Raw genomic sequence first — 12,391 nt, forward strand, 5'->3', positions numbered from 1 at the left:
ATCCTCAGGAAAAGAAAATCTCCTACTTTTCAACTTAAAAGGGGGACCTCTTATTCTTAAACTATGTTCCAATAAGGAGGAACACCCTCTCAGTACCCACCCTATCAAGTCTCTTCATGTTATATTTCAAACTCCAATAGGTGTATGCCCACCTGTTCAACTTTTCAAAATAAGCCTTTCAAACCCAGGGATGACTGAGTAAACCCTTCGCCGAACTATTTCTGCAATTATATCTTCTTTCAAATAAGGAGATCAAAACTGTGCAGACCACAGTATTCTCTGCATCTTTATTAATACTGAGAGATATTTTAAAAAGTTAGTCATCTGTATGCAGTTATTAACATCTTTAAAGGAAAGCTTAACTTAGAAGGCAATCTCTTGACATTTTACATTATAAAATAGGAAATGGTCTGCAGCTGCACTCAGTTTTTCTTGCTACAGGTTGTTGAGTAAGGGAAAGAGAGGGGTCAGGTGAAAGGAAGCACTGCTCTGTAAAGGAAGAGAAACACCAGAGGACAAACAACCCTGACGATAGCAGTTACTTTTCTTACCAACAGTTATGGTGTACAATGACCAGGGCTACAAGAAATCAAATATCCATCTCATGAATTTAGAAGTGGTGTACTGTCCAATATAGCTAAACTGGGGTGTATATTAATTAGAAATGAAATAAAACCACTATGTAAAATTGGCACAAAATAAATCATGTTCTAGGTTGTAACTCACCAAATAATTTTCATCCTGGAAAGCATAGTGCAATGTGGTAATCCACTGACTGTCTCCATTTACCAACACATCCCGCTCCTCTCGAAAGCAGGCAGTCTAGATTTAAACAAAAATGCAAGTTGTACACAAGAGTAGATAAAATTGCAAATAGGAGGCCATACATACTGTGAAATGGTTAATGTCTTAAAATTTAAGCTGTTATTTTTAAATGCAAGTATTGTGTTGGTTAGCTCAGTTAGCAAGATAGCCAGAAAGTGACACAGAACAACACCAATAGCGTGAATTTACTTTCTGTACCAGCTGACGTAGTTCCTGGGGTTTATGTTTGTACCTTGCCCTATAGTGATATCAGGCATGAGACATGATTAGCAATCCTTAAACAATGAAGATGCTACATTGAGAAAGCATGAAGAGAGAAAAGAGATCAACTATTTAGTGAACCTTTTAATACTAACTTGAACATCAGCTCACTATACCTGAATAACAGAGTGCGGGCTCATATTAACCATTGGGTGTTCCCACCTCTACATACAAAGACAGGAGAAAAAATATCCAACAGTGAATCATTCTGAGTTGGTGGGCTCCTACACGGTTGGACAGCAGGAGACAGCATCATACTAGTGAAGGCATGAATCAACACCAAATGGTAAAGCTTGGCAAAGCAATGCAAAAGGTGAAAGCATAATAATTTAAGAGGAGTTATGCACACAGAGATTCACTTTCAAAATAATTCCAATTTGTAGCTGAATAATTTAAAAGTGAGAAATTAACCTTTTTCTAACTTTGTCTTTCTTTTTTTTTTGCTGTTGCTTAAAACAGGATTTTAATGCAATGGTTGTATTGCAATGTTGAGTTTTAAAAAAGCTTGTTTGTAATAACCATCATGGCTCAGAGAAATCTATAACCAACTGTCTCCTTTAAAGGCAATAAATCTGCTAAACTATGGTCAATTTTCTCTCTCTCTATCCACCTACTTCCTAATCAAAGTGGTATAGTTAGATGCTTTTAAACCGAGATATCAGGGATCTGTCACTACAAACTATTTGGAAATTTGACAAGTTGTACCAGCTGGAAAATACCAGATAGTTAACCTACTTCAATTTTTTTTTTCTAAATTGCAATCCAATGTAATTGTACATAATAGACAAGTTAAAGATAGCTGCACTTGAAATTAGACATCAGGCCAAATTGTTTAACTTGTTTTCGAGCATCTAACTTGTTATCAAATGTAGCTCACAGCTTAGCTTGGTCTCATAACAGTTGGTATTCATACTCCTTCCCATCAGACTGTCAATCTCTTATATGTTTGAATAGCTCTCAGTGAGACATATAAAGGAATTTTGTTTAGCAAGTTTTAAAAAAGATGACTACTTGCTGACTCAAGGATCAACATGCGAGAACTAATTGGCCCTTGTGTAAAAAATGGAAGAGGCATGCAAGGTGTAACATTATAAAACACAACATAACCTCTTCAATGCAAAGTTACTCCAGTTTTTCAATGTTAAATAAAAAAGCTATTATTCACCGAAGTATATGTATCAATTAGAATTTTTTATAGCTGTGTAAAATCGTCCCAATAACACATTTTAGAGAGAAACAAAAGGATTCTTTCCAAAGCCCAAACAACAAATACATTAGAAAACAATTACCAGCATACCACCAGCTCCACATACAATGAGGAAAACAAACATAAATAACTAAATACTATCATCACCTCTGCACAAAGATGAACACTGGAATATAACTAACTGGTATCAAGAGCTCTTCACAATGATTCACAATGTAATATCATAAATAATATCATCAACACTGCACAATACAGGTAATTCACAAAGCAGATCAACACAATGATCTACGGCGGAATATAACTAATTAGATATCATTAACTATGCACAATGATTCACATTGGAGGAAAGGGGACATGAAATAATAATGGCAGGTTAAAATAAAGGAACCTCCTAAGTAATGTTACAAGTGCATTAAAGGTCAAAGGATAACAAGGGAAAGAGTAGGTGCCATGATAGTTTGCACGTGGAGTTAGAGAATATAGGTAGGGTTCTAAATGGATACAGGCAGTCCCCAGGTTGTGAATGGGTTCCATCCTGGAGTCCATTCACAAGCTGATTTGTACACAAGTCAGAACACAATCCACGACAATATAAAGGACCTCGTTGTAAGAAGAGAAAAATGTTCATATGGTCTGGTCTTTAAAATTACACCCCTGTTTGGAAGTACGAGCATGTCTAAAATTGGACATTAGTAAATCAAGGATCCTTTCTATTTTGTATTGGTGTTTACTAGTAAGAGAGACAATGTGGATAAAGAAATCAGGGAGCAGGATTATGATATACTTAAAGAAATTAGCATCGACAAAGATGGCGTTCTGAGAGGTCTGGCAGTATTAAGAGTAATCGAGAGTGTGGTGCTGGAAAAGCACAGCAAGTCAGACAGTATCTGAGAAGCAGGAATATCCTACCTGACCTGTTGTGCTTTTCCAACACCACACTCTGATCTCAAGCATCTGCAGTCTCCACTCTCTCCCAAAATTAAGAGTAGCTAAATCTCTAGGGCTAAATGAAATGCATCCCCGGCGGTTGAGTGAGGCAAGTGAGGAAATAGCAGGGATGCTGGCAACAACTTTCAATTCCTTTCTAGCCTGAGGAAAGGTACCAGAGAACTGCAGGACAGCCAATGAATACTGTTCTTCAAGAGGGAGCAAGGGATTATCCAGGAAAGTACAGGCCAGTCAGTCTAACCTTAGCAGTGGAGAAATCATTGAAGCAATTCTGAGGGACAGTTTAATTTGCACTTGGGGATGCAGGGATTAATGAAGAACAGTCAGCATGGTTTTGTTAAGGAGATGCCATGTCTGACCAGCTTGATTGATTTTTTTTTGAAGAGGTAATCAGTTGTGTGGATGCGGGCAGTACTGTTTGTGGTTTACATAAATGACTTGGACTTAGAAGAGAATGTGGGAGGGATGATAAATTGTGGATGACACAAAGACTGGTGGCTGATAGCAAGGAGAAAAGCTTTACGTTACAGGAGGATATAAATGGATTAGTCAGAAAGGCAGATCAATGGCAGATTGAATTTAATCCTGATATAAATGAGGTGATTTAATTGGAAGAAGAAACAAGATAAGGGAATCCCCAATGAATGCTAAGATACGGGGAACCTTAGAACAACAGAGGGGTCTCTGGGTGTTTGTCTGTAGATCCCTGGAGGTGGCAGGACAGGACAAGACAATAATTAAGAAAAGGTATACAGGATACTTGCTTTTCTCAGTCATGGCATAGTTTATAAAAGCAGGAAGGTTACGTTGAAGCTGTACTGAACTTTGGTTAGGCTACAGCTGGAGCACTGTGTGCTGTTCTGGTCACCGCATTGTAGGATGGGTGTGGGATTGCACTGGAGGGTTTGTGGAGTGCAAACCAGGATGTTGCGTGAGGTGGAGCATTTCAGGTATGAAGAGAGGCTGAATAAGTTCAGGTTGTTTTCTTTTGAGCAGAGAAGGTTGAGGGGGAATATGATTGATGACGTATAAGACAATGAGAGACATGAATAGGATGAAAAGAAAACTATTCCTATTAGATGAAGTGTCATTAACAAGGCAGCATTATTTTAACGTGGAAGGTAGGAGAAGATATGAGGAAAGATGCTTCACCCAGAAGGTGCAGGGGTCTGGAATGCACTGTCTGGAGGGTAGTCGAGGTAGGAAACCTCACAATCTTTAAAAGTACTTATAAGCACTTGAAGTATCATAACATTTAAGACGATGGGCCAATTGCAGCAAGGTAAAATACTTTAGGTGGTACAGACTTGAAGGGCTAAAGGGCTTATTTTGCACTGTATTATTCTATGATTGAATATAGTTGGGTGGATCAGTAAATGATACAAACATTGGTCGGATGGTAAATAATGAGGAGGATAGCCTAAAATTACAGTAGGATAGAGATGGGTTCATCAGTGGCAAACAGGGGTCAATCCAGATAAATGTGAGGTGATGAGTTGGACAGGACAAACAAGGCACGGGGAATGGTAGGAGCCTGATAATTACTGAAAATCACAGGGATCTTGGTGTTTTTGACCACTAGAACCTTAAGGTAGCAGGTCAGGTAGTCTAAGATAAATATCTGGATTAGGAATCCATTGTTGATTATTGAAAAAAAAGCATCAAGCTCACAGCTGCCTTCAGGAAGGAAATCTTGCTCTGACCCATATGTGACTCCAAACCCACAGCAATGTGGTTGACTCTCAACTGCTCTCTGAAATGGCCTAGCCAGCCAGTCAGTTGTATCAATCACTACAAAATCTCAACAAAGAAATGAAACTGGATGGACCACCTGGCATCAATGTGGGCATCAGAAAAGACAACAAGAAAACAGCCTTGTTGACCCGCAAAGGTGTCCTAACATCTGGGGGCTAGTGCCAAAATTGGGAAAGCCATCTCACAGACAAGTCAAGCAACAGCCTGACATAGTCATTTCATGGAATCATACAATGTCCCAAGCGCCACCAATACCATCCCTGGATATGTCCTGTCCCACTGCAGGACAGACCCAGCAGAGGTGGAATCACAGTGGTATACAGTTGGGAGGGAGTTGCCTGGGAGGCCTCAACATTGATTCTGGACCCAAAGATGTCTCATGAAACCTCCTGATTACTATGTACTGCCCTCCCTCAGCTGATGAATTGGTACTCCTGAACGACACTCAGAGGAAGCACTGAGGATGTCAAGGGCACAAAATGTCCTCTGAGTGGGAGATTTTAACGTCCACCACCATAAGTAGCTTTGCAGCTGTGCTACTGATCAAGCTGGTCAGGTCCTAAAGGATAGAGCTGCTGGACTAGTGTTATGGCAGGTTGTGAGGAAACCAACAGGGGGGAACAACATTCTTGACCTCATTCTTACCAATCTGCCAGCTGCAGATGCATCTGTCCATGACAGTGTTGGTAAGAGTGACCATCGCACAGTCCTTGTGGAGACAAAGTCTTGCCTTCAAACTGAGAATACCCTCAATCATGCTAAATGGGACAGACTTTGAACAGATCTAACAGCTCAAGACTGGGCATCAATGAGGCGCTGTGGGCCATCGACAGCAGCAGAACTGCTAAAGGGAATGAGTTTACAAGTAGGGAGGTTATGTTGCAGCTGTATAGGGTGCTAATGAGGCACTCTTGGAATTCTGCGTGCAGTTTTGGTCTCCTTACTTGAGAAAGGATATACTGGCACTAGAGGGAGTGCACAGGAGGTTCACTAATTCCAGAGTTGAGGGGATTGATTTATGAGAAGAGACTGAGTAGGCTGGGATTATATTTATTGGAATTTAGAAGAAGGAGGTGTATCTTACAGAAATAATAAAATTATGAAGGGAATAGGTAAGATAGAAGTAGAGAGGATGTTTAGGACAAGAGGGTATAGCCTCAAAATTAGGGGGAGCAGATTTAGAAGGAACGTCTCCCATATAAGTAGTTAGGCTTCCTTATTGAATGTTTTTAAAGCTAAGACAGATAATTTTTTGAACAGTAATGGAATTAAGGGTTGTGGTGAGAGGGCAGATAAGTGGAGGTAAGGCCACAAGATCCGCCAATATCGTATTGAAAGGTGGAGCAGACTGTGGAACCAGATGGCCTACTCCTGCTCCTATTTTTTATGTTCTTACATAAGTGTACTCCAGCACAATCTGCAATCGCATGGCCTGGCATAGCCCCCACTCAACCATTACCATCAAGCCAAGGGATCAACACTGGTTCAACGGAGAGTGCAGGAGGGCATGCCAGGAGCAACACCAGCCATATGTGAAGATAAGGTGTCAACCTGGTGAAGCTACCAAACATCTGCACGCTAAACAATATAAACACAGTCAGTCAGTGATAGAAAGACCTAAGCGATCCCACAACCAACAGATCAGATCTAGCTCTACAACCCTGCCATATCCAGTTGTGAATGATGGTGGTCAATTAAACAACTCACTGGAGGAGGCGGCTCGACAAATCCTCCATGACAGAAGAGCCAGACACATCCATTAAAAAGATAAAGCTGAAACTTTTACAGTAATCTTCAGCCAGAAAAGCCAAGTGGATGAACCATCTCGGCCTTGTCCAGTGGTCTTCAGCATCACAGATACTAGTCTTCAGCCAATTCAATTCATTCCATGTGATATCAAGAAGTGGCTGGAGGCACTGGATACTGCAAAGACTATGGGCAATGGTACTGAGGACTTGTCCTGCAGAACTTGCCGCTGCCCTAGCCAAGCTCTTCAGTATGGTTACAATACTGGCGTCGATCCAACAATCTGAAAAATTGCCGAGGTATGTCCTGTAGACAAAAAGCCGGACAAATCCAACTCAGCCAGTTACTGCTCCATCAGTCTACACTCGATCACCAGTAAAGTGATGGAAGCTGTCATCAACAGTGCTATCAAGCAGCACCTGCTCAGCAATAATCTGTTCAGAGGGTGACAGAGAAAACAGAAGGAGCAACAGAGAGAGGAGGACAGACAGAGAGAGGGCAACAGAGGAGATTGAAGGGAGGCATGACTGAAATGTATAAAATTGAGAAGCACAAACAGGAAGGAACACTTCCCATTGTTGGAGGGATCAATGATTGGGGCATAGATTTAAGGTCAGGGAGAGGAAGTTTCAAAGGGATGTGAGGAAACATTTTTTCACTCAGAGGGTGCTGGAAATCTGGAACACATTACCTGTAAAAATGGTAGAGGCTGAAAGGTTCATAAGATTTAATAAGTAAGTGGACGTGCACTTGCAATGCCAAGGCATACAGACTATGAGCCAAGCACCAGTAAATGAGATTAGAGTAGTGTTAGATAGTGCTTTTGACTGGCGCAGACTAAATGGGCCGAATAACTTTTTTCAATGCAACAGACCTTTATGACTGTATAACTGATTGTGATACATCTGCCCTACATAATGATGAATAATGGAACATAATTAAGTAAACTTCATCAGCTCTGCACAGTGATGAACATAACGGGAATATAATCGCATATTATCAGCTCTATACAATGATTCACACTGGTACTTACCGTGTAGAAACAGGCCCTTCGGCCCAACAAGTCCACACCAACCCTATATTTACCCCTGATTAATTCACCTAACACTACGGGTAATTTAGCATGGCCAATTCACCTAACCTGCACATTTTTGGACTGTGGGAGTGAAGCGGAGACTGGAGGAAACCCACGCAGATACGGGGAGAATGTGCAAACTCCACACAGACAGTTGCCCGAGGCGGGAATTGAACCCGGGTCTCTGGCGCTGTGAGGCAGCAGTGCGAACCACTGAGCCTCCGTGCCGCCCAAGGTGGTGAAGCAAAAACATACCTGAGCTCATCCTCAATAATATGCCCACCACAGATGCATCTGCCCATGGTAGTATCGGTAAGAGCAACCACTGCCTAGTCTTTGTGGAGACAAAATCCCACCTTCACATTGAGAATACCCGCTATCATGTTGGGTGGCATTATCACCATGCTAAATGGAAGGAAGTTTAAACAGATTTAGCAACTTAAAACTGGTAATTCCTGAGGCATTGCAGGCCATCAGCAGTAGCCAAATTCCACTCAAACATACTCTGCAGCCTCTTAGCCCCGCATAGCCCCCACTCAACCATTACCACTGCCCCATGTCCAAACACTTCAACTACCCCTCCCGCTCTGCCGAGGACATGCAGATCCTGGGCCACCTCCATCGCCACTCCCTAACCACTTGATGCCTGGAGGAAGAATCCCAATATCTTCAGCCTCGGGACTCTCCAAACCCACAGCATCAATGTGGATTTGACCAGTTTCTCCATTTCCCCTCCCCCCACCTTATTCCAGTTCCAACCTTCAAACTGGGCACTGCCCTCATGGCCTGCCCTATGTGTCCAGCTTCCTTCCCACCTATCCACTCCACCCTGCTTTCCACAATGATTCACACTGAATCACAGAAGTGGCCTTTCAGCCCATTGAGTCTGCACTGCTAAATTTATACCAGTCTTTTTTTTCATGACAGCATTGCTGGCTACACTAATTGCCTAGAGGGCTGTTAAAAGTCAACCACATTGCCCTGAAGTCACATGTAGGCCAGACTAGCTAAGGATGGACAGATTTCCTTCCCTAAAGGGCACAAGCGAACCAGATGGTTTTACCTGACAATCAACAATAGAGCTGAAAATGTGTTGCTGGAAAAGCGCAGCAGGTCAGGCAGCATCCAGGGAACAGGAGAATCGACGTTTCGGGCATAAGCCCTTCTTCAATTCTCCTGTTCCCTGGATGCTGCCTGACCTGCTGCGCTTTTCCAGCAACACATTTTCAGCTCTGATCTCCAGCATCTGCAGACCTCACTTTCTCCTCAAGGAATCAACAATGGATCCATGGTCATCATTCAACTATCGAATTCAAATTCCACCATCTGCCATGGTAGGATTTGAAACTGGCTTCCCAGAATATTCCCTGGGTTTCATGTTTACCAGTCCAGTGATAATGCCACTAGGCTGTCACTTCCCCTTAAAGTTTTTCACTTGGCCCATAGCCTTGAATGTTATGATATTTCAAGAGACCATCCAAGTATCTGTTAAAGGTTGTGAGCTTACTCATCTCTGCTTCCCTCCCAGACAATGCGTTCCACATTCCCACAACCATTTGGACGAAAACATTTTTTCTCAATACCCCTCTAAACCTTCCTGCCTTTCACCGGAATACAACTAACTAGTAACCATCAGCTCTGCGCAACAATGACCACTGCAAAATAATTAACTGGATCACATCAGTTCTGCAAATGATACACCCTGGAATATAACTAACTGCTTACAGACAGCTCCCAAAAATCATTCACACCAAAATATAGCAAATGGGAGAGCATCATATTTCCATAATACGAACAAAGAATTTATGAGCAGGAGTAGGCCACTCATTACTTGTCATACCTGCAGCATACTAAGTGTTGGTTATTGAAGCATGAGGACGCCAGATGGCTCTGCATCTCTGAGATATGCAACACTGATTAATAATGGAATATCACTTCATCCAATCCCACTTCTTTATGTGTGTTCACTATATCCTCAGACCTTTCCTTCTCTGATGCTAAATGATATGTGCTCAGCAAACGACTCAGTTTTATTCCCTTATGTCCCCAAACTCACTGAATTTCTGGTATGACATGACACTGAACTCTTCCTCTGTTGTATTCTCCTTCAGGCTTATTGGACAAGAATCCTCTTCCCTGCCATGTAGACCCTTTTACCTTCTCCAATACTCCCCCTCTATTGGACCCATCCAACTGGTTTTCTTCATTGAGAAATGCAGGCATGATATCAGCCACCTTAATTTCTTAGCTCTACTCACCCACTCTAACCTGTCTTCCTCTGAACTTGCTGCACTCTCTCAGATTCAACCCTGACTTTGTTATCAAACCTGCAGATATGTGTGATACAGTTATCATCTGGCACAGTGACCTCAATCGGACAGAGCCTGAGTACCCATTCTCAGACATGTCCTCCTTTCTAACCTGGATTATGACACCACCACTGAACATCAGGCTGTCACTGACCTCGGATCCTCTGGAGATGCACTCTACACAGATTCCCAACAATGCACAATCAGCTTCTACCTCCTTCCCAAAATCCACAAACAGTGCTGCGCTGACAGATCCATCATTTCAACTTGTCTCTGCCTCGCTGAAATTATTTCTTCCTATTGTGACTCTATTTTATCTAGCCTTATACAGTTTTCCTCATTTAGTTCTACTAGAGAAGGTGAAAAACTTGACCTACTCTTGGGAAATAAGGCAGGGTAGGTGACTGAGGTGTCAGTCAGGGAGCACTTTGGGGCCAGCGACCATAATTATATTAGATTTAAAATAATGATGGAAAAGGACAGATCAGATATAGAGGTTGAAGTTCTAAATTGGAGAAAGGCCAATTTTGACAGTATTAGGCAAGAACTTTCGAAAGCTGGTTGGGGGCAGATGTTCGCAGGTAAAGGGATGGCTGGAAAATGGGAAGCCTTCAGAAATGAGATAACGAGAATCCAGAGAAAGTATATTCCTGTCAGGGTGAAAGGAAAGCTGGTATGTATACGGAATGCTGGATGACTAAAGAAATTAAGAAAAAGAAGGAAGCATATGTCAGGTATAGACAGGATAGATCAAGTGAATCCATAGAAGAGTATAAAGGATGTAGGAGTATACTTAAGAGGGAAATCAGGAGGGCAAAAAGGGAACATGAGATAGCTTTGGCAAATAGAATTAAGGAGAATCCAAAGGGATTTTACAAATACATTAAGGACAAAAGGGTAACTAGGGAGAGAATAGGGCCGCTCAAAGATCAGCAAGGCAGCTTTTGTGTGGAGCTGCAGAAAATGGGGGAGATACTAAATGAGTATTTTGCATCAGTATTTACTGTGGAAAAGGATATGGAAGATATAGACCGTAGGGAAATAGATGTGACATCTTGCAAAATGTCCATATTACAGAGGAGGAAGTGCTGGGTGTCTTGAAACGCATAAAAGTGGATAAATCCCCAGGACCTAATTAGGTGTACCCAAGAGCTCTGTGGGAAGCTACAGGAGTGATTGCTGGGCCTCTTGCTGAGATATTTGTATCACCGATAGTCAAAGGTGAGGTACCGGAAGACTGGAGGTTGGCTAACATGGTGCCACTGTTTAGAAGGGTGGTAAGGACAAGCCAGTGAGCCTGACGTTGGTGGTGGGCAAGTTGTTCGAGGGAATCCTGAGGGACAGGATGTACATGTATTTGGAAAGGCAAGGACTGAATATGGTTAGTCAACATGGCTTTGTGCGTAGGAAATCATGTCTCACAAACTTGATTGAGTTTTTTGCGGAAGTAACAAAGAGGATTGATGAGGGCAGAGCGGTAGAGGCGATCTATTTGGACTTCAGTAAGGCGTTCGACAAGATTCCCCATGGGAGACTGATTAGAAAGGTTAGATCTCATGGAATACAGGGAGAACTAGCCATTTGGATACAGAACTGGCTCAAAGGTAGAAGATAGAGTGTGGCGGTGGAGGGTTGTTTTTCAGACTGGAGGTCTATGACCAGTGGAGTGCCACAAGGATCGGTGCTGGGTCCTCTACTTTTTGTCATTTACATAAATGATTTGGATGCGAGCATAAAAGGTACAGTTTGTAAGTTTACAGATGACACCAAAATTGGAGATGTAGTGGACAGCGAAGAGGGTTACCTCAGATTACAACAGAATCTTGACCAGATGGGCCAATGGGCTGAGAAGTGGCAGATGGAGTTTAATTCAGATAAATGCGAGGTGCTGCGTTTTGGGAAAGCAAATCTTAGCAGGACTTATGCACTTAATGGTAAGGTCCTAGGGAGTGTTGCTGAACAAGGAGACCTTGGAGTGCAGGTTCATAGCTCCTTGAAAGTGGAGTCGCAGCTAGACAGGATAGTGAAGGCGGCATTTGGTATGCTTTCCTTTTATTGGTCAGAGTATTGAGTACAAGAGTTGGGAGGTCATGTTGCGGCTGTACAGGACATTAGTTAGGCCATTGTTGGAATATTGCGTGCAATTCTGGTCTCCTTCCTATCGGAAAGATGCTGTGAAACTTGAAAGGGTTCAGAAAAGATTTACAAGGATGTTGCCAGGGTTGGAGGATTTGAGCTATAAAGAGAGGCTGAACAGGCTGGGGC

At 42.3% G+C, this 12,391-nt stretch overlaps 1 protein-coding gene across 18 annotated transcripts in view; it reads right to left on the bottom strand.

Annotated features, from left to right (window-relative positions):
• LOC122548528 (serine/threonine-protein kinase MRCK alpha-like) overlaps positions 1-12,391 on the bottom strand; it is a 595,544-nt gene that overhangs the window by 317,028 nt on the left and 266,125 nt on the right. For all 18 annotated transcript variants that reach the window (XM_087984221.1, XM_087984211.1, XM_087984208.1 and 15 more), the window contains exon 4: positions 727-822. In XM_087984221.1, the coding sequence (XP_087840347.1) occupies positions 727-822 (96 nt within the window). The remainder of the gene's footprint in view (positions 1-726; positions 823-12,391) is intronic.

The sequence above is a fragment of the Chiloscyllium plagiosum genome, unplaced genomic scaffold (assembly GCF_037043375.1).
Source record: "Chiloscyllium plagiosum isolate Xiang-an unplaced genomic scaffold, Cpla_swu_hap1 HiC_scaffold_3, whole genome shotgun sequence".
In the NCBI taxonomy this organism is placed as follows: domain Eukaryota; kingdom Metazoa; phylum Chordata; class Chondrichthyes; order Orectolobiformes; family Hemiscylliidae; genus Chiloscyllium; species Chiloscyllium plagiosum.